The sequence below is a fragment of the Talaromyces amestolkiae genome, assembly GCF_001896365.1.
Source record: "Talaromyces amestolkiae strain CIB chromosome Unknown scaffold2.1, whole genome shotgun sequence".
NCBI classification, from domain to species: Eukaryota; Fungi; Ascomycota; class Eurotiomycetes; order Eurotiales; family Trichocomaceae; genus Talaromyces; species Talaromyces amestolkiae.
This window is the reverse complement of record NW_024468038.1, coordinates 1,189,450-1,211,016: the sequence shown is the minus strand read 5'-3', so window position 1 is coordinate 1,211,016 and position 21,567 is coordinate 1,189,450. Positions and strand designations below refer to the sequence as shown.

General features: G+C 47.3%; 9 protein-coding genes across 9 annotated transcripts; 6 read left to right on the top strand and 3 right to left on the bottom strand.

The window, feature by feature from the left end:
- Window positions 1-244: 244 nt before the first annotated feature.
- On the bottom strand, window positions 245-5,657 carry BHQ10_001685 (uncharacterized protein; the record flags this gene model as incomplete). The annotated part of the gene is made up of 6 exons (XM_040873748.1): window positions 245-4,771; window positions 4,822-4,904; window positions 4,975-5,181; window positions 5,230-5,403; window positions 5,462-5,528; window positions 5,580-5,657. The coding sequence occupies 6 exons, from the start codon at window positions 5,655-5,657 to the stop codon at window positions 245-247; spliced, it is 5,136 nt and encodes a 1,711-aa protein (XP_040730190.1).
- A 517-nt stretch (window positions 5,658-6,174) lies between these two features.
- Window positions 6,175-6,816, top strand: BHQ10_001684 (uncharacterized protein; the record flags this gene model as incomplete). The annotated part of the gene is made up of 5 exons (XM_040873747.1): window positions 6,175-6,244; window positions 6,315-6,394; window positions 6,449-6,574; window positions 6,624-6,703; window positions 6,756-6,816. 5 exons carry the CDS (start codon window positions 6,175-6,177, stop codon window positions 6,814-6,816), a joined length of 417 nt encoding a protein of 138 aa, XP_040730189.1.
- Window positions 6,817-7,525: 709 nt separating this feature from the next.
- Window positions 7,526-8,245, top strand: BHQ10_001683 (uncharacterized protein; the record flags this gene model as incomplete). Its single annotated transcript, XM_040873746.1, has 1 exon — window positions 7,526-8,245. The coding sequence occupies one exon, from the start codon at window positions 7,526-7,528 to the stop codon at window positions 8,243-8,245; it is 720 nt and encodes a 239-aa protein (XP_040730188.1).
- A 153-nt stretch (window positions 8,246-8,398) lies between these two features.
- Window positions 8,399-9,156, bottom strand: BHQ10_001682 (uncharacterized protein; the record flags this gene model as incomplete). The annotated part of the gene is made up of 2 exons (XM_040873745.1): window positions 8,399-9,030; window positions 9,090-9,156. The coding sequence occupies 2 exons, from the start codon at window positions 9,154-9,156 to the stop codon at window positions 8,399-8,401; spliced, it is 699 nt and encodes a 232-aa protein (XP_040730187.1).
- A 343-nt stretch (window positions 9,157-9,499) lies between these two features.
- Window positions 9,500-10,769, top strand: BHQ10_001681 (uncharacterized protein; the record flags this gene model as incomplete). Its single annotated transcript, XM_040873744.1, has 2 exons — window positions 9,500-10,062; window positions 10,121-10,769. The coding sequence occupies 2 exons, from the start codon at window positions 9,500-9,502 to the stop codon at window positions 10,767-10,769; spliced, it is 1,212 nt and encodes a 403-aa protein (XP_040730186.1).
- A 348-nt stretch (window positions 10,770-11,117) lies between these two features.
- On the top strand, window positions 11,118-12,810 carry BHQ10_001680 (uncharacterized protein; the record flags this gene model as incomplete). Its single annotated transcript, XM_040873743.1, has 5 exons — window positions 11,118-11,373; window positions 11,434-11,744; window positions 11,798-12,346; window positions 12,403-12,582; window positions 12,634-12,810. 5 exons carry the CDS (start codon window positions 11,118-11,120, stop codon window positions 12,808-12,810), a joined length of 1,473 nt encoding a protein of 490 aa, XP_040730185.1.
- Window positions 12,811-13,368: 558 nt separating this feature from the next.
- Window positions 13,369-15,004, top strand: BHQ10_001679 (uncharacterized protein; the record flags this gene model as incomplete). Its single annotated transcript, XM_040873741.1, has 5 exons — window positions 13,369-13,482; window positions 13,543-14,450; window positions 14,509-14,714; window positions 14,772-14,899; window positions 14,954-15,004. 5 exons carry the CDS (start codon window positions 13,369-13,371, stop codon window positions 15,002-15,004), a joined length of 1,407 nt encoding a protein of 468 aa, XP_040730184.1.
- Window positions 15,005-16,632: 1,628 nt separating this feature from the next.
- On the bottom strand, window positions 16,633-18,099 carry BHQ10_001678 (uncharacterized protein; the record flags this gene model as incomplete). Its single annotated transcript, XM_040873740.1, has 1 exon — window positions 16,633-18,099. One exon carries the CDS (start codon window positions 18,097-18,099, stop codon window positions 16,633-16,635), a length of 1,467 nt encoding a protein of 488 aa, XP_040730183.1.
- Window positions 18,100-19,645: 1,546 nt separating this feature from the next.
- BHQ10_001677 (uncharacterized protein) lies at window positions 19,646-20,936 on the top strand (the record flags this gene model as incomplete). The annotated part of the gene is made up of 2 exons (XM_040873739.1): window positions 19,646-20,773; window positions 20,835-20,936. The coding sequence occupies 2 exons, from the start codon at window positions 19,646-19,648 to the stop codon at window positions 20,934-20,936; spliced, it is 1,230 nt and encodes a 409-aa protein (XP_040730182.1).
- Window positions 20,937-21,567: the final 631 nt, after the last annotated feature.

Genomic DNA, 21,567 nt, shown 5'->3' with positions numbered 1-21,567 from the left:
GCGTAAATATGGCGGTATAGTATATCAATGAATAGTTATGAGCGTGAATGGAGATGTACTTGTCGTACTGCTTGTCTGCTAGATTATACAGGATGAGATAATTTAATTGATACAAGGGTTTGGACTTGTATTGAAAATACGAAACCAATTCATTATAATCACGGTCCTGATTTCAGGATCTATGTATCTATCAAGACAAGTAGTACATAACAGTATAGTAAAAAACCAATCCAAACCACAAACTCTAGACCACATCTTCATCTTCATACTCATCGTCGCACACAGCATCCAAGATTCGCGTCAAATGATGCAATACCACGACATCATTGTTCCCGCGCCCTTTCTGCTTTCCGGCTACACGCACACACTTTATGACGAGAGGATACACCCATCCTAGATGTTTACTATATGCCAGATGGAAGGTTGATCGGGAGCCAGGCTTGTCGTTCTTGCTGGAAGGGGATGATGTGGATTGAGGCGACGAAACGATTCCGCAAGGTGCATCGGGTATCGCTGCGGGTTCGCTTTTTAGAGTGAATAGACGATCCAGAATATGGACCAACTCGCGATGCGCCGGTGCCGGTTGTGGTAGTAATCCGCGCAAAGGTTGATCGGCAATGTAGGATTTGAGAGGGAGGAAAGATCGGAGAATTAGATACGGCAGGATTGAGCGTGCTATGGCAATGCGAGATGCGTTTTGGCTTTCGTCTGTTGAGGAAAGTGACGATGCTTCGGCGAGTGTGAACATTGTGTCGATGAGGACGTCTGCTATGCGGGATCTTGCGGTGGGTGATGGGTCATATGTCCTTCCACGACGGATTTTGTACAGGTCATGAAGCGGGTTTTCGAGCAATGTTTCCATGGGCGTGTCCATTCTTTGGGGGAAGTAGATAAGCGATGATCGGAATAGAGCGCATGCCAAATCTCTCCGAGTGCTATCGGGTACGTTGCTCGCTCCTAGAGATGGAATGAGCAACGGTATCAAGGTCTTGAAAGAGTCAATGTCGAAATCTTCGTCAGCCTCAATTCGCGAGGTCGATAAAGCAAAGTCGTCATATCCGTCCGCCGAGATGATACCTCGAGTAATATCAATGACAGTAGACCAGAACGAAGTGATGAGAGACTTTTGGGACGAGGCATACTTGCTCTCAACATACGGAACAGCAACACGAATTATCTTGATAGCAGCTGTCGTCGCCTTTTGCCAAATCAATTGCTCACGGTCTTTGCCACGCCATTCGTACTTGCGAGTAATAGGATGAGCTAAATGTTGAAGTGCCGTTGTCAATGTCCCATCAGAGAATATGTCCGCTTTGATGCCATGCTCAGCAATGTACCAACTCAGAAGATCGATGGCGCTCTTGGAGAACGCCACATATGATGGTCGACTCTTGTCTCTGTCTGTCGACCACTGAGTTAGAGCGGCATCGCTGAAATCTGCTAGGCACATCACAATGTCAGATTGCGACTCGTCTTTATCTGTACAAAGCGTTTTGATGCAATCGAGGACCAGTTCCTGCAGAGTCGACTGATGGTCAATGTCGACCGAGTATCTTGAAACCACTGCGTTATAAATGGCCGTTCGCACGTGATGCAGAACCTGGGCGACCAGTTCTTTCGACAATTCATCCCGGTATAACCTGTAGATCTGTTGAAAAAACCGGAAGTAGGCAATAAGTGCATCCTGGTTCGGCTCATCCAAATTCAACTGGGCACCTTCAGGGGCTAAATGATTATTTGTCCATAAAAGCCAAGCACATTCAATAGCTTCCTTGGTGAATTCGCTGGAAGTTGCATGTTTTACAATGTCATAGGTACTAGCAAATATCGCTTCTTTGATTCCGTAGTTGTTGATACGGACCAATGCTTGGAAACATTCGAGCATTCGCTTCCAGGAATTAACAAATCGTGGGTCTTGGATAATTATGTCGAAGAAGGTTGCAATCAGGTCAGCACTGCCTTTGATGACAACCACGGATGTTTCAATCCATTCTTTCACTGCATCTGATCCCCCGTCGGCAGAACTTTCAATCTCAAGTGCTTTGTTTTGGACATCCACCATCATGACAAATAGCACTCGGTTCAAGCAAAGATGCCATGTTTTTGGCGTAAGCTGTGGGCCGTACGCATCTAAGATTCTAAGAAGAGTATGGATGGCGCTATTGCGAATGCCGGACCTATCATCTGTAGTAAGATCAACGATGCGTAGAAGCAATAGTAGCCACAGCGCTCCTCTTGATGTAGAGATATCATCATCGTCAGTTAACGAGGCAAGTGACTCTTCGCTTATAGATGTATCCATAGACTCCTCAATCGAGAATGTGCCGACTTGGCTCTGCAGAAAGTCTGAGACGTTCCAGAAGAAGGTGGTGGTAGTCAAAGAGATGTTGAAGTCCTGATTCTGTGAAGCAAAAAATGACAACGAATCGACCAATTCAAGGAGACACGACGGTGGGAGTAAAGTAAGGAAATCGGATGCGATAAGTTGAAGCGAAGTGTAAGCTACTCGCACCAAACGTGGAGATCTCGCCTTAAAATTTCTGGCTTTTGACAGGGATTTTCTCGTAAAAGATGTCTCACTTTGTTCAGTCTCGGGCTTTTCAAAGACACTCGAGATCAACTCAAAGATCAAGTCCCATCCAGATGTAAAAGCCTCGCCATATTGCTCAAGCATGACTCTTAGTGTGTCCAGAGCTTGCCCATGAGCTTCTGCATCCACACTTGTTAGTTTGTCGCGGTGTTCATACAAAGATGAGATTTGCGATTGCAACGACTGCAAATTTCGAAGTTGAAGAGTGTTTCGAGAGTCGTCTTCGAACCAGCCATGTTTCATAGTTTGAAGAATAACGTAGTTGAGGATACCGCTCGCTTTCAAACGAAGAGTCCGGTGATGTGTGCCACTTGTTATGATCGATTTCAGGTTCTTATTCAACGTAATCCAAGCAAAGTCTTCATCCTCGCCCACGACTGATAAACGTTCAATGTTTGCTTCGCAGAGTTCCTTGGTCCGATCCAGCACGAGATTGATTTCGTCATCTTGGATTCTAGAATTCGCAAAATGCTGGTTCGCAGATTTCACGGGGGATAGAGCCGTTGGTAGCGCCCCTGGTCCCTTAGCGGATAGCAATCCAAGAAGCGCCTCGAGAATTGCTTGAAAAGATGGGTCCGGATAATCTGCTGTGCTCTCAAACATTTTCGATGCAGCAGTCGAAACAGCAAGTATCTCGTTTCCAATGTTAGCTCTAGGAACATCGTTACCACTTTGTGCGGCCTGTTCTCCGTTTCCGATAGTCGGCGTTTGTTTACCAGAGGCCGTCGCGGAGGCATTGATTACTAGGTCCGCATTTTGTAAGGTTTCCAGAAGTATAGACCATGCGCTTTGGTCTAGTGTTGGTCCCAAAGCAATGCCCAGGTTCAACAGAGCTCGAAGGCAGAGGAGATTTCTAGTGCTCAATGAGGCCCTTGTAGCTTCAAAAGACGCTTTGGGTGTGTCAAAGTGCGCGGCTAGCGATTGCTCATGGCCTGCATCTGAGTTCCTCGATTGTTTGGCTTCAGGAGCGTGTGTGCTAGGAAGGTGAGCGGTCACGTCGTCCACAGGAAGAGTAGCTTTCCCGAGTGTGGATAGAAATGCGTCTCGCGCCGCAGATTGACGGAGAAGGCCAGCGACATGTGTTAGTTTCTGGAACGACCGTACGAGATTGTGATAAAAATCCGCGTCCAAAGCTGCGTAGAAGAAAATGGAGCATGTGGTCAGAATGACAGGCCAACATGATTCAATAATCCCAGCACTAGAAGTAATAGCGGAACGCTGTGGATGTTCTTGAAGGTCTAACGGATTGAGCGGCACTGTTTGCCTTCTAGATTCAGATCCATTTGATTTTGTGGAGTCTGATCTATGCAAGTCATTCGAGCCTTGCTCTCGATCATTAGTTGCGATTCTTTTCCTCCGCTTGCTTTTCGACTCTGTTACTGTCAATGGAATGATGAATCTGGCAAGACCTTCGGCTAGTGCGCTTAGACAGTTCAAAACGAGGCTATAGATGTATGATACTGGAGGGGGCGGTGGCTCTGATTTGTCAAGGAGCTCGAGATACGGTGTGCGAACCGTGCTCCACTGACTGCTGATCCCCGTCACACTCTCATCCGCCGAGTTTACGGCTGCTGCAATGACCCCATCGACGCCTCCAGCTTCGAGCGTAATCTGATCATCGGTATTGGATCGGGTTTGCGAAGCGTCTTGTGGTACCGTAGACTGATGGCTGACACCTATGAGAGACGGACTTTCTGACGCTATCTTGAAGAGAGCGGTCATGTGATCTTTCACTATGTCTTTTCTTCCCTGAGTACCATCAAATAAAGTGAAAATAAGCCGGATCAGACTGGGCTCTGAGTGTAGGCTGCGGAAAACTTCCATGCAAAGAACCCTTTTCCATTCCGGTGATGCTTCTGGTTCCAGTAAATGAATCAAAAGACCTAGAGCCATTTCACATTCATCCTGCAGCAGGCTCATAAAATTGCGCAGAAGAACCAGCAGTATCCGGGCAACTCGCAAAGTCGGGGGAAAATTATGTCTCTCTGAAAGATGCTTGACAGTCAATGGCAGGAGGCGGGTTTGCAATAATTGCATCTGCTCCGGGTGGTTCAGAAATAGTCTGATGTTGTTGATCAAGATACTTTCAATGAGCTCCAGGACGAAATTGGTTGGAAGAGCCTTAATGTGAAGAAATTCCAACTTCTCGCCTTCGACGGCACGGCATAGATCACTCAATATCTGCAAACCCCATCAGTGATTAGACTAGTTGGCATAACGCCTAAGCATACCTGAAGAGCATCGTGCGCAGCCACCCCGATGTCCACCGTCGAACCTCCGACTTGCGTCTGAACAGTAAGTGCATTTTGCAAGCCTATGGATGGAGTGATATGTAAGTAAGTCCTCTATCCTTTGCAAAAGCTTGGGGAGAGGCTGCATCTTACCATCTTCAACCAATACTTTTTCAAAAGCCGAACTAATGAGTTGCTGCAAGGTAGCAGCTGCGGTATTTGAGACCGCAGCAACTTTGCTAGCTTGCAAAGTGGCACATACCTCTAGAACATGGGCAAGCAGTTCCCCACTCAGATTATCAGAGTAGTTGTGAAGCAAGGCTGGTAATGTTTGAAGGATTTTAAGCTGCACATCCTGGTCTATGGACAGTCAATAAGGGTAAACGAACGTGGGAATGATACACGTACTCAGCCCAGTAATGTCCCCCAAGGCAGATAGAGTATCATTGAGCCTAGCAGGTGAGATAGCATGTGATGTTGCGAGTCTCTGCAGGCAAACAACTCCGATTGACGCAAGTTTAGACTGTCGTGTCTGACAGGCAAGAATGAATGGAGTGACAAAGTGCGGGCGCCGTATGAGATCTGAAGGTCGATCTATTAGCTGACTAGTTGACAGATGGTTGTATTGCAATAGACATACCGGCTTTTATCTGTGCCTCCGAGGTTGAAGGCAATGACTTCAACTCATTTAGTGATTGTTCGGCCGCCTACATCGAATCGTTAGACGTGGCTTCAAGCAATCCATACAAGCTGTTTACATTTTTCAGATCAGAGTATTTGCGCTTCGACTCCTGGATCAGATTTGAGAGCTCTGTCTGCAAGATCTGAGAGGACATATCCAATCATGCGAATTGTAGCTATAACATTTCATGTGAACCTGTGTCCAGTACGTTCAATGCTTGGCAATCGGAGCTCAACAGTCCATCAGGGCGATATCTTCGGATGCGGAGTTCTGGCGAGACAGGGCGAATAGGGATGCAGTTCCCGTACATCAAGGCTTTCGAGACAATTTGAATATGCGTTCTATCATTCCTGGAGATCTATACAGACACCGAGAGTATACATGAAAGCGTGTCCTTGTTGGGTGATGGCGTGTCGCCAAGCCTCAGGATCCCGCGGCATGGAGAGTGGGTTATCCGATATGATTGGTTCGAAGCAAGGCGGTAAAGACTCTGCGTCACGTGTGTGGTGGACCCGCACCTTCCGCAGTGCCTCCGCTGGCCAATGGCCACTAGGAAGGAACTAACTATCTGCTGCCCCTCCAACATTTGTTTGCTTCCAAGGTTTCCTTGACTGCAACCACCACCGCCATAAAAAACCCCCAAGGAAACATTCAGAAACCACAGCGCAACCATGGCCAAGGTTCCCAGAAACTTTCGCCTACTTGAAGAGTTGGAGAAGGGCGAGAAAGGCCAAGGAGCTGGTATGTATAGTACAGTACTTCCTACGTCAATGAAGTCCCGACTAACCGATGTGTTTCTTGCAATCATTAGAGGCATGCTCATACGGTCTCGCCGACGGAGATGATATTACCATGACCAATTGGAATGGAACCATTCTCGGACCTCCTCATGTGCGTATAACCAGGAAGGAATCGTAGGAATCGTCGCTGAACAACCGTCTACAGAGCGTGCACGAGAATCGGATATACAGCGTCAATATTCAGTGCGGACCCGAATACCCTGACTCGCCACCTACTCTACACTTTGTATCAAAAATCAACTTGCCCTGTGTTGATTCACGAACCGGAAAGGTTGGTCTATCGGGTCTGTTTCCCATGACACTTGGCTAAGTCTATACAGGTCGATCTTTCGACTTTACCCACACTAGCAACATGGAAGAGGGACTACACCATGGAAACTATCCTTTTGGAGCTTCGCAGGTTTGTACCATCCAATTGAATATACACAGTATGACTAAGACTTGAGTTGCAGATTTATGGCATTACCCCAACACAAGAAGCTTCCCCAGCCCCCTGAAGGCACCACATTCTAAGGAGAGACATCTTATTATACAAGACACATGGTGTATTATGAGGAAACGGCTCGTCACTTTCTTTCTTTGAGTATATGGGGGTTCATGCATTTTTATCTATGTATTAGCGGGCTTTTGATTCAATCTCTTATCTGCATTGCCGAAGGAGCTACTTTAGGAGAATTGAGGCAATGAACAGGGGTCTATTGATATTCAGCCCAAGTCTTTTTCTATTTGATTTCCCAGTGACGTCGTACGTAGATTGACCAGACATGCTGATAAGAACGATAAAGTCACGTGGTGATAATGCTATCTCCCCGGACGGGATTGGAATTTAATTTAGAATAAGACAGCTTCAACACCACTACTTGTGAATTTTGAACATCGCTGAGCCCGATGAAGTGGGGTGATTGTGCTGGAAAAAATGGCGTACATCGCCATACATGTACGTTAACAGAATGCAAGGAATATTATAATTGCTAACAACTCAATGTTCAATAGGTTTCGCCCTATATCGAGCGCTTTTGCGCCAATGTTCAGAACTACCTCCGACGACTGGCGGAAAGGAACCACTGTCGAGAATTGTGAGGAGAGAATTTAACAGAAGTAGAACTTTCAAGGGTCCAACAAAATCGATACATAGTCTGCAGGCAGGCTACGAGGTATGAGCAACTGGTTTCGTCGTCGGCAGCGGGCATTCGCTCAGTGAAACATACAGGCTTTAGATCTCATGCATGCAGCGGCGCAAGGAGATAGCCACTCCATACTGCGAATCAACCAACTTGTTCGAGATATTGAGAGTCGGCCGACGCCGAAACGAAACGAAGCTCGAATACCGACGAAGCCTGGTCTACGCGAAAAGAAAAGACTCGAAAATATAGCTTTCCAGATACAAACAATGTACCGACACCCCGACGTCGAACCTATTTTATCGCGCCCAAGACTTTCCGTTGCTGGTCAGCGGCAGGTACCCAAGCTCGTCAACGCACGCGGTGTACCCTTTCTGCGAATCAAGAAACCGCAGCCGCAGAACCTAAGTCGGATCATTCGGTACAAGCTCCGCTTCAAAGACAAACTCATTGAAAGGCGGGATCGATTACTTGTCGAAACACTCTTTGCAAAGGATGAGGAAGACTGGGATCGGCTCCTTACAGGCCAAACTCTCACCGAGAAAGTGATACATGCACAAAATCACTTGGCTTGGGTTGAAGGAACTTGGCTAGAGAGCCCTTTGGAGTGTTACAAGAAGGCGTATTACGATAATATAGAGTTTGAGAAGAAGCAACAGGCTCTCGCAGAGAAAATGTGGGAGGTCATTCTCGCCGAACGTAAATTAGCTGCAGAAGAGGAAGCTAAGAAGAGCGGACTTTCAGATGGTTTCTGGAGACCCCCTTTGATTGGGGTTTGGAAATCTCTGATAAGAACCCTTCGCGCAAAGCTTTTCGCGTGATATAGTCCGGCCGCTACGGTCTTCCAAATTTAGGCGATCTGCCAACAGGGCAAGTCATTTACAATACATACATATATGATTCGCCGACCAGATGCATTGCTTTGTGCGGTGTTATGTGGGAGATGAAGCCACAGTATAGTATGAGGATATCTTCTATGCTGAAATCTGCAACTTTTCGACGCCCTCTGACGCCAACTCGTCTTCGCCCTCCTCATCATAATCGCCCTTACCTGCCAGGCCACGCTCCCAGAGCTGTCGTCCGGTAAGCTTTTGCTCTTCGCGAGCAGACGGTTTTTTCTTCTTTTCTTCTGCCTCTTTTTCCTCCTTTTCTCTCTGCTCTTCTTCCTCCATCTCTTTCCTGAACTTTTCCCTCCATTCAAGGAACCTCTCTTTGTTGACAAGAGTGCCCTGGAACTTCCGATTCTCTTCCTCCTCGGCTTCCGCAATCTCCCTCTCGCGCGCTTGTCTCTCAGATGCTACACGCTCCATTATTAAGGTCTCCGCCGCTTCCTTTAGCGTACTGTATAAAGTAAATATCATTGCCATGCCGAGGTTCTCTTCGATGCTAGGTTGAATTGCTTCCATGAGGCGCGCCTTGTCCTCTTGTATGTCGAAGCGAGTATGTTTTGCGGAGTTTGGTGGTGTCAGTATTTCAAGGTCAGGTGCGACGTCGGGATATGCCTCTGGATAGGAGACTTGTAATAAAAGAATTGGTGCTTCATCATTTTCTTCGTCTTCGTCGAGGTCGAGGTTTATAGTTATTCGATAGGAAGTGTCTGATATATCTGAAGCCGAGACGTATGGGTTAGCGAATGCCCAAACGGCCTCATATTGCTATATGTACCTGTAATTTCCTCTGGAAAGATTGAGTCGAGAACTTCTCGTTCCTCCACCTGCTCTTCGCGACCCATAGCTAAATTGAGGAGAAAAAAACTTGCGGCGTGCAATCCTTGTACGCTTTGGAGAGATCGAAGGCCGTCGGGTTTATTCAAAAGCGCACACTCGAAGTCTTCGAGTCATAAATTCATATGATTTGGTTATGTTGATATCGCAAAGTCGGGTCTTTCTTCCTGGACGGTGGAGTAAGAACTGTGTCCCGCATGCAAACACCGCAAACATGTCTAAAAAGATCCAAAAATTATCTACAAATCTCAGTTGGGCACGTCACTTTTATATTTTAACGACACATCATAAATCTCTATTCCCGAACAAATATCCTTACTTGTTGGCATCTCAACCTCATTTCAACAGATTATGGGCAATTCGCGAACAAAAAACAAAAAGAATTCAGCCAAATCCGAAAAGTCTGTCCTCCACTCAGTGGGCAGCACCGTCTCCAAACGCAAAATGGCAGACAGCTCTACAGAATTACTCGAAAAGGCCACCATCCTCTTACAAACAGGCCAAGCCGAAGCGGCTCTCCCTCTAGCTCAACGTGTGATCGAAATCTCCGACGAAAATTCGCCCAAGGACACATTATTGGCGATCAACCTCATCGCAGAGATATATGTCGAACTTGGCGAAATCGATGCCGCACGAGAGAGCTTTTTACATGCTGTACAACTTGATCCAGAAGGAATAATACCTGAGTCGCAAGGTGGAGGGGCGGAGAAGTTCCTGTGGCTTGCGCAATTGAGTGAGCAAGGTGGTGCGGATAGTGTGGCATGGTATGAGAAGGGCGTTAGCGCTTTGAGACATATTATCCAAACTCTCGAACATAATGGGGGCACAGACACGCCTTTGGTGTTAGAAGAGAAGAGGAAGAAGTTGGCAGTTGCTCTATGCGGCGTGGTGGAATTATATATGACTGATCTTTCGTGAGTGTTTTTTTTGTACAATGTCAAAAGGTTTTACAGCTAACACTGACTACTATAGATGGGAAGATGACGCCGAGACACGATGCGAAACCCTAATTACCGAAGCCCTCCTCGTCGCACCCGATCAACCAGATTGCCTACAGACCCTCGCGTCTGTAAGAATTTCCCAGACACGCATTGACGATGCGCGCGCTGCTCTTTCCCGCAGTCTAGAGCTATGGCAAGACTTACCGCCTGAAGACCCCAAAATCCCAGATTTCCCTTCGCGCATTAGTCTTTCACGACTACTCATGGAAGTACAAATGGAGGTTGAGGCACTTCAGGTGTTGGAGCGATTGATCCTTGAAGATGATGAGAGCATTGAGGCTTGGTATCTGGGTGGGTGGTGTTTATACTTGTTGGCAGAAAAGGAGAAAGAAGAATCATCTGAAGAGAAACGCCATGAGTCCATGGTCGCCAGTCGCGGATGGCTAAAACAGAGCTTGAAGCTGTATCAGAAACTCGAATATGAGGATGAGAGGCTCAGGGACCATGCACTTGAGCTAGTTCAGGAATTGAACAAAGAGCTCGGTGATGATATGGATGATGACAGCGACGACGATGGGCCTGTTTTCCCGGGTGCTGAAGGGGAGGATGAAGAGTGGGATGGGGAGATTGAGGCAGAGTCCGATGATGACGATGAAGATCATGAGATGGAGGATTCATGATGATTGTTATAATACATTCTATACAAAGAAAAGTATGGTCACTCTGACACAACCAGTTTTCTGAAGAGATTGTACAGTCATGAACAAACACCTCAATATTTATATTCATCAAAGAATATCTGTAGAAATGTTCCTGAATCTTTTATTGCGGCGACACTCCGATTGGCCATATCGGCCGGCGGAACCCGGATTAACACACATTCCGGGCGATAAGTATGATAAGATTAGCGATAGGCTTAATTCTTTGACCTTCCTTATCCGCGGCCAACTCCAATGTGACCAAACCCTCTCAACTCTGGGAAGAGGCGCCAAGGGGAAGGCGCTTGTGTTTCGACCTCTCGTCTAGCCATGGATCTCGCGCCAGGGCCAGATGCGACCGAGACGCTCAAGTCCTCGGTCGTGGAGTTGAATGTGGTGGAGGCGGCGGATGATACGAACGTAGATGATGATAGTACACCATCGCAGCCTACTATCCAGAAGTCAAAATCGCCGACATCTGACGCGGATGATATTAGTGATGAGTCTTGTGAGGGTGAGGAGTGGGAGACGGATTCGTTGTACGAAGAGACATTACATTTTGTTCGGGATGATCAACTTTCGACTGGTGAGTACCTTAGTCTAATTGTTAGCACTCAAGGAAGTCCCTGACCATTATGTTATGTAGTCCCAGATGCATGCACACCGCAAGAGGCGACCGCCTATCGGAAACTATTACGTGAGATCGGAAAGGTTGCCTTTGTCGAAGAGACGATCGGGAAGAGTACGATTACGGCCAAGAAACTCCTGACTGCGTTCGGTGTCGTTCCTCCGTCTTTCCTTGAAGATGCGCCAGACGAGGCATACCATCCATTATTGGGTATTGTCATATCCCGAGAGTTTGCAAAGCGTCAGAAGCTGGATGAGTACAATTCTATCGACGATGCGGTCGACTTGCTGAAAAAGGCGAAGAACGTTATTGTCATTACTGGTGCCGGTGTAAGTGGGATCCGTATAAATTTCCATATCTGGTTGCTGACGAGACTCACTAGATCTCTACAAGTCTTGGGATACCAGACTTTCGTTCCAAAGACACCGGTTTGTACTCGCGACTAGAACATCTCGGACTCAGTGATCCTCAAGAAGTGTTTGATATTTCCTTGTTTCATGAGGATCCAAGTATCTTCTTTTCAGTCGCGAAAGACATACTCCCCACCGAGAAGAAATTTTCTCCTACGCACGCTTTCATCAAGTTGTTACAAGACAAGGGCAAGTTATTGACAAATTACACCCAAAACATTGACAACATCGAAGCCAATGCGGGTGTCAAACCAGAGAAGATTGTGCAATGTCACGGGTCTTTCGCAACCGCAACCTGTACCAAGTGCGGCTTCAAGGTACCGGGCGATGCCATTTTCGACACCATCAAATCTGGCAAAATACCTCTTTGCAAGCCCTGCAAAGAACAGATTGCTCTGCGACCGCAGATGTTGAAACGGAAACGTAGCTCGAATGGCCTACAAACCAGTCGCAAGAAGGGTACGTTTGACGATGATTCTGATGAGGAGGACTATGATATCCCTACGCCTGGTGTTATGAAAGTGAGTCAATATGCATGCCTCTTCTTGCTATTCAGTATACTAAGCCTATGGAATAGCCTGATATCACCTTCTTTGGCGAAGACCTTCCTGACGAGTTTGGAAGACGACTGGTCGAGGAGGACCGCGAGGTGACAGACTTGGTCATAGTGATTGGAACGTCTATGAAGGTGGCGCCTGTTGCCGACGTTCCCAGCATTATACCCAGCACTGTCCCTCAGATCTACATCTCACGCACAGTATGTTCTTGTCTAACAACACTTTGCATGCACAAAGCTAACATCATCCAGCCTGTCTCGCATATCGGCTTTGATATCGATCTTCTAGGAGATTCTGATGTAGTCGTGTCAGAGCTATGTCGACGAGCCGGGTGGGACTTGAAACATAGCATGATACCCGAGGATCAGAAGGTTGAGATCATTCAAGAAGAAGGCTATGTATCCCGACATACCTTCAGGGTTGTTTAGCAAGGCGTCTAGGCTTGTCACGACCACGTTTGTGAGCATACTTTCTTAGGCATGGCGTTGTGGTTTCATTATGCGATGATTCAGATATTATTTTGACGGTCTATTTGTTGAGAAGAAATCAATCTGTGTCCATTCGAGTGGTTACTGAAGTCAAGACAACCCTACAATGTAGAGTAGAGTACACGGTATTCAACCTATTCGTGGAGCACATCTAGAGTGGGAAGTCTCATTTCGATAATTTAACTGGATGAAATCTAGAATGCGAAACTATCAAAGGGGTATTTCAATACTATATTTCCAACTGTTCGTTTCTATGGAACGTCGTTGTGTGCTATAAAATCGAAATTTATGGCGAGGAAGTTGCACAACATTGAAGTATTTGAATAATTTTTTTTATATTTTCGACTGCCGCTGCCGGAGGGGTTTTTTCTCCCCTCATGATCACCACCAGCCCTAAAGTTGTACCACAAACAAATCAGTAATTGTTTACATGGCCCGTCATAGAAAGGAAGAATCGGCATCAATTCAGTTTCAGAGGTAACAGCCGCAATCGACACTATGGAGTGCGTGATCCGCTTTGCGCAATCGCACGAGACCTTTCGACAGGCGGAAATCGAAGCCCTCGCCAGCCTCGCAGGGGTCGATGTCGAATTTGTGCTGTACGATAAATATGTGAGCTACACTCTGAGATTTGGATTTGTCAATTATTGAACAAGTGCTAAGAAGGAATAGTCACCATTCTGCATCGCCAAATTCTCTGATTTGGAGGCAGCTCGCAAAGTGATCTCTCGCAGCGTCCTCGCCCAAGACGTCTTTGAACTCTGGGGTCGAGGTGCAACCCACGAGGAACTTCATGCAGATGTGCGACACAGAACAGAACATCGTTGGAAGGACTACAGGGATGTCTCCTTCCGTTTCTTGATAGACACCTTTTCGGTAAAGAGGTCACAAGCCGAAAAGAGAAGCCTTATCGAGAGTTTTGCGTATCTTGACCTCCAGGGACCGATCCAATTGAAGGATCCTGATGAATTGTTTGTAATTTTGGAGGACTATGTTTCGGACACTGAAGAAATTCAACAGCAAGAACAGCAACAACAAGAACAAAAACCGCCCAAACAAGGCAAACGGAAAGATTTGAAGAATGTATATTTTGGCCGCTGGATATGCGCCAGCAGTCGCACAATGATGGATAAATACGATCTCAAAAAACGAAAATACATATCCACTACATCTATGGATGCAGAACTCTCTCTCGTCACCGCAAACATGGCCCACGCCGCCCCCGGAAAGCTTTTTTTCGACCCCTTTGTAGGAACGGGAAGTTTCCTCATCGCAGCTGCACATTTCGGTGCCGCAACGTTCGGCGCAGATATCGATGGGCGCAGTTTCAAGGGCCGACACAAAATCACCAAGGAGAATCCCATGGGACTACTGGCGAATTTCCAACAGTATGGAATTGAGGATAAGTTTGTTGATGCGCTCATGTCTGATCTTACAAATACGCCAATACGGGATGTGCCGTTTTTGGATGGGATCATTTGTGATCCGCCGTATGGGATTCGTGAGGGACTCCGTGTTCTCGGGGTGAGAGAGGGGAAGTCTAAGGAGCCGGCGTACAAGGATGGTGTACTGGCTTATACGTTAGTATCCGCTTCAATTGCCTGGTAGAAGAAGAGCTAGCTGACTGAGACTAACCAGACAGGACGACTGGGTACCCCCTAAACGACCATACGGTTTCGTCACCCTACAACACGACATCCTGAACTTTGCAGCTCGAACTCTGGTTGTTGGAGGCCGGATTGCAATGTGGATGCCAACTGCAAATGAACAAAATGTTGAATTCATTATACCCACTCATCCGAGATTAGAGATTGCCAGTATAGGCGTGCAGACATTTTCAACTTGTACGTGAATCAGCCCTGGAGCTCTTCTGAAATGGTCTTACTGACTGATTATTCTAGGGTCACGTCGTTTACTTACGTATCGCAAATTGCCGGAAGGAGAAGTGTCGTCTGTCTCTCGCATCAAGTCAGCTACGGATGACCCGAACGGTGTTACGGCAAATGAATTGAATGAATTTAGACGACTGGTATGTGCGACTGTACAGCATGCAATGCTTGGACAAAGCTAATGACATGAATAGTACTTCGCTACAAAAAAGCCAGCAAAAAGCCCTACAACAGAACAGATCTGAACATCTATCGAAGATTACAATATCTAGATTATGTACAGGGTGTAGTATGGCCGAAAAATCACAATCTATAATCCCTATCAATATCCAGATCTACCCCCTCCTCCTGCTTGACCCTCATCACTTCCCTCGCCAGCTCCTCCCTCAACAGCCTGGCAAGTTCCTCACCTTCATTATCATCCAGATCCTCTCTGCGGCCACGACCAAACATCGTCCAACTGGGCGATGCCGCCATTGTATCTGCAGAGACGAGAGGTGGTCTGGGGATGATGTGGAAGTGGACGTGGGGAACTACTTGTGCTGCTCTTTCGCCTGTACAATTTTGGCAGTGTAATTAGTAGATCGGTTCAAAAGTTGTCGAGGGATAGAGGATATACCGTTGTTTTGTACAAGATTCCAATGATGTTCTTCCGTCGCACTGCTTTGGCCAAAAATGACGCGCATAGCTACCCGCGAGATAATCGGGAGCCATCTACCCAGCTACATGTAAACCTTCATCAGTCCATTTAACCTTCAATAAATAGGAAGAGATGAATAAACCTCCTCCCCAATCCTAACCCCCAATTCCCCAACCTTCTCGTAATGCTCCCTCGTCACCACGAGAAGGTGTCCCTTTGACAAGGGCATGATATCCAGAAAGGCGAGGACATATTTCGTCGATAGGACCAGGAATGCATGTGATCTTTGACTACTTCCGGGATAGGAATTGTCTTGTTGTTGGGGGATTGTTTGTAATGCTGACGATGGTGGGAGAGGTGGATGTGCAGTTGCGATAGAGCAAAAGGGACATGTTGGGGATGTTGTCGTCGGCATTGCTCTTTCTTTATGATACCCTAGTTGTATATGTCGAATGTATGTTGAATTGGGTTGAGATATACAGGGCTGTATGGAAGGTGGAAGAATTGGTTGAATGATGGGGGCGAAGTGATCGGTCATTCGCCAGCCCCGGATTATCTCCGTTTTGATGCTCGTTTAGTCCAAGCCGCGGCCCGCGAGATGCGCTGTCCGAGCTTTGCGGAGATCCTCCTTAGAACTGAAAGATTTTAGTCAATATTTTCTGAGGATATGTTTACAATGTCTAGTATATAGGGAACCAATATTTGAAATGCTCAATTCAAGACGGTATTTACAACGCCTATTAAAACAAACAACAATCAATATAACTCAAGTGCAATCCAAAGCCTATAGTATCCCGATCCTCGCAGCCAAAACAAATACCTCGCAACAAGCGAACAAGTCAACAAGCCACCTCAGTCAGCAACCCCCAGAATTAAACAAGTCTGTATAAACATGTCCCGCCTCATGCCAGCATGCAACCACATGCATCACGCATGCGTAGCACAAGAAGCCCTCCGGTTTTATTTTGTAGAAGCACGTGAGCACTGTATAAGTACTGTGAAAGTACTGAAGATGCAAACAACAGGTTAAGGGGAAGAAGAAAAGTAAAACGCCAGTGGAAAAAAAGCTGAATACTAATGCCATCGTAATATGCAAATGAACCCTCGCCAGCGCCCGCATGAATATAGAGAGAACGCCCCGGTATAAAACAGAATCAACCCTAATATAGCGCCGACCAACTGTAAGCCCTGGAAGGACGTCATAAGGATGAAGGTGTCATGGCTCATTCGGCACTACTTTTTCGGTGCCTCCTCGGACTCGACGTCAAGATATAGGGAGTGATATCTCTTGGCCCACTGGCGGGTAACAATAGACGCCTTCAAGAACTTCTTGCTGGCATACTTCTTGAAGAAAGCTTCATGCGCGACAGACCTGCGTAGGTAGTCGACCATCAGAAGGAATACAGGTTGGATTTCTTCTTCGGTATAGCCAGAGTAGTGTGTAAGAGTGGCATCCCAGCCAGGACGGTCAAGGATGAGACGCGCGAGGTACATAGCTGCAGCTGCAACGTGGCTCTGCTTGTAAGGCATGAAGTTGTGGTCAAGCAAGCTGATTTCCATCAGATATTTGCCCAATGTACGCGTCTGAATATCGTAGTTGTCGGCTTTGGAAATGCGTCGAAGAAAGTTCATTGGGTTGGGGTAGCTCATGTTATAATTTAGCGTGGCAAGAACGTGTCTCTCCGCGTCCAAGATCTCTTTGTCCGAGAAAGTCTCATCCGCGACTTGACTGAAGTTGGCAACATGTGGAGACAAGACTTCTTCGTATTTTGACGCGATGAACATAGCGGTGACGCCAACCAACTGCAGGCGGTCCAAAGAAACAATCTCGGCAGACAGGAAACGGTCGATAATGTTGACAGTCAAGAAGAGAGTCTCAGGAAGAAGTCTGAAGCTTGCGTGAACCTCAATCAGCCAGTCAATCAAAATTCCACGCATCTTCCATTCAAGCTCCGGCTGGTGGTCGATGTAATCTGGGCTTGGAAGTGTTTCGTGTTCGAGGTCCTTGAGGTAGTCGAAAATATCCACCACGTATTCAGCCGCCATCAAGGGATCGTCAAGATCCTCTGTGTCGAGATCTAGAACGCCCTCGGCTTCCAAATCTTTCTCATCCATCACGTCCACGCCAACTTCGGAAGCATTTTCAGAAACGATCTGTTTCTGGATGAATTCGGTCTTCTTCTCCACATCAACCTTCTTGCGAGGTGGCTCTTCCTGATTGAGGTCATCCTTGATAGACTTCTGGCTAGATGAACGCTTGACACCAGATCCACTTCCGGGGCGCTTCACTTCGGTGGAAGCGGCTTTCTTGTTTGTATCTTTCACACCAAGAGCAGCACGAGTGGTGTTTGATCTGCTGAGCTTCTGTACGCCACCTGCATGTGTAGTTGATTTGGAAGTGAGGCTAGCCTTGCTGGTAGCTTTCTTGCCATCCTTTGCGTCGACAAGATCTGTTTTTGTCACGTTACTAACATCACCAAGGGCAGGGCGTCGCTTCTGTGCGACAGTTGTGGTGGCGGTTGTTGCATTCGCCCTCTTGCTCTGGAGGGGCTTTTTGATCGCGCCTCCATTGAGGTCGGTAGAAGTGAGGGCAGCCGCCTTGGCCCTGGTTAGGCGTGTCGAGGTGGCATTTTCGTCGTTCTCATTAGTGACCGTCCTTTGACGGAGACTCCGGGCCTGAAGAACGGTGAATGAGGACATGTTCGGACGTGATGAGGCCCAAGTAACCGGTAAAGGACGTGATATAAGAAGTTTTCAATAGCTTACCGGAGGCATATTAATCGATGTCAAGGAAAAGAACGCGTCAAAAGACAATGCAGCAAGAGATGACTGGACAAATCAAGGTAATGTACCAGCCGGTGACTGAGGTGTAGATCGGTTGTCACAGTAGTCGTGCTGCATTCCATTAGCCTTGGATCTAGCTGTGGATATCAAAGAATGAGGAGTATCCCTGGACATACCACACGTGGAAAGATATTCAATGGCGAGAAGACTACCAGAGACAGATCAGCAAGTGCGTTCAAACTTCAACAGCTCAATATTGACGAGCAATATCAAACCTATCAAAGCTTCAACCGCGTTGTTGACAGGGTTTTTACCTTCAGTCACGTTCGATCTAGCGCGACGAGTAAGCAATAAGCGTGGTGAATGTGGCAGTAAAGCAGTTCTGTACAGTCGAGGTGAGGATGGAGTCAGTAAAAGAGATTGGGGAATGTGCACGTCTTTGTATGAGGGAAGAGGGAATGAGAGCACAGCGTGAAGGTAGCGGATATGGAGCAGATTTGAAGAGGTTGACGGACACACAGGCGATGTTTGGCTTGGGCTCTAGCGTGGATCCTGGTGTCAGTGACGGTAATAGGCCCCACTGCCAGCCAGGCCAAACCTCGCGTCGTTTTTGATGACGGGAAATTGGAATACACGAAAAATGCTGCTTACCGAATAAAGCTGAAAGGCAATTGAATACAGAGGCAGGAATGACGATCTGTACAAGAGGAGCTGTGAGAGGTCGTTGTCGGTAAAGAGTATCAAGAGAAGAAGAGACGTGAAAGTCGCGATGTGTAAAGTAGCTTCGTTGGAGCTTAGGAGTAGGTGATGACGCGACTGCCAGTTTTGTACTAGAAGACGGGCAATTGGAACAGCGTGACGGTACCATACGGGTAGTTTTTTCTCGTTTCTTTTTCACGCTCGAAATGACTTGCAGATTGCCGCTCAGGAACGCGGCCAAGAGGTAAAAGAGCTTTGTTTTCGGTCACGAAAAGCCATACTATGTAAATGACGGGTAAGCAGAATACGCCAAAAATACGCGGGTCCTTTTCAGCATGCGAGGAGCGCGCGAGTGGGCCTCAAAACACAGCGTCGCCCCAGCAACAAACGTGCCAACGTGACCGTGTAAGAGTCACGTGATACACACCAGCCACACAGACTGCCAGGAACTTGTGGCGGTATGCTTTGGATCACGTGGTATATCTCCAAGCCACACTCTACTTTTCCGCCGGGCCATCAAAAGATCGGAAGGTACGACATCAATAAGGAGATTGACCAATTGAACTGCTATGACCTGGGGGCTCTTTTAGAGCAGATTATATTTTCCGCCATCAAGGTCAAGGTTCATTGGTGCCATGCTATAAGCGTGGTTTTCTTTCTCTCTAATCTTTCTCCTCGACTTTTACAGGAGAGGCTGGCCGCCCTTTCCTTCTATTGAAATTTTAACTGCGGCTTCGGTCGACCTTCACAAGTAGCTATCAGAATGGCGGTCTCATTCCAGCCTCGCCTCTTTTTAAGAGCTCTACAGCTGCCAATTCGTGGCGTCTCTTTCTCATCTTTCCGGTCGTATTCGAGCGTGATCCAAGAGACCGAACGACCTCCCGTCGAAGATACCTCTTCCTTCGATCCGAGTATCGCTTTCGCACCTCCCCCAACCCGAGACGAAGCCGGTGTTTTAGTCAGAACATACAAACCTCGCACGCCCGGTGTGAGACATTTGCGGCGACCGATCAACGACCACTTATGGAAAGGTCGTCCTGTACACAGATTGACGTTCCCCAAAAGAGGTCATGCCAAGGGTGGTCGTAACCATTCCGGCAGAATTACAGTGCGACATCGAGGTGGTGGTCACAAGAGGAGAATTCGAATGGTAGATTTTGCCAGGAACGATCCGGGCCCACACGTCGTGGAGAGAATCGAGCACGATCCAGGCCGAACTGCGCATATCGCTTTGGTTCGTGCCAAAAGCAATGGCAAGTTGAGCTATATTCTAGCCGCCGATGGCATGAGAGCCGGTGATGTGATTCAGAGTTATATGCCCGGTATTCCCGATGATCTGTGGAAGAGCATGGGTGGAGTCATCGACCCTGGTGTGCTTGCTGCGCGAACAGCGTGGAGAGGCAATTGCCTGCCTCTCCACATGATTCCTGTTGGTACACTGATTTTCAATGTCGGTTTACGACCGGGCAAAGGTGGTCAGCTTTGTCGTAGCGCAGGTACCTTTGCTACGGTCATCGCCAAGGGAACCGAACAACAAAAGAACGAGGAACGCAAGCAACAATTAGAAGCCGAGGCCGGTACTGGCGAGACCGAACAAAAGAGAATCACCCAGCGAGATCGCCAGAAGACTGTTCGTGATGCCAACCACGTTACCATCCGTCTTCAGAGCGGTGAAGTACGATTGATCCACAAGGACTGCTGTGCCACAGTCGGCGTTGCTAGCAATCCCAACTACCAGTACACACAGCTTGGAAAGGCTGGTCGTTCACGATGGCTAAACATTCGCCCAACTGTACGAGGTTTGGCCATGAATGCTATGGATCATCCTCACGGTGGTGGTCGTGGTAAATCCAAGGGTAATGTGCACCCGAAGAGTCCTTGGGGTATTCCGGTATGTTCTAGCCTTCATGCTTTCCGTGCCTTGTCCGTCTGCTAACGACATATTACGATAGACCAAATCCGGTTACAAGACCCGTCCCAAATGGAAAATCAACAAGGCTGTCGTCGTTCCTCGTGTGCGCAACCAAGGAAAGCGCCGCAGAGGCTACAACTAAAATCGATACTACATCTGCTCGCTTTCTCCTCAATTTGTCATAGGATATGTGGGACTAATCCCTGCTTAGTCTCTATGCAGGCATTTCTGGAGTTCTGCTATGGGACAATGTATAGTTTGAGTATGGGACTAGCTTCTGTATAACTTGTATTATATTCTTTTTTCTCTGAACTATTGTCTCTATACAATGTCATCATCCTGCATCGTAACGGTCGGAATGTCGGAGAACATCGTCCGACCTGGGCCTTACTAATCCACCCATCCAACGGCCCCCTCGCCCAATTATCAGCCAACATGCTCAGCTCACTGGCCTTAGCCCTTAGGCAGTCACTCTATCTCTCTTTCGAAGCAACTACCATACAGCAATCGAACTTCAGCATGATCAAGACTTGACTTTTCGACAAATTGCAGATCGAAAGATTCCGCCATCAGCTTGTTGAGGGTAGTGCTGAAAAGCGCGCGTTGGACTGCTTATCTGACCGACCTTACTGAATCCGGACTCCCCGTATCTTTGTCTTTCCAATCAGTAGGTAGATGGCGACTGCGATCTCTTGAATATCCMCCCGCCGACTCAAATATCGATAACTGAACTTGTATATGCTTCGTGGAGTACGGTAGTTTGGTATTCTATT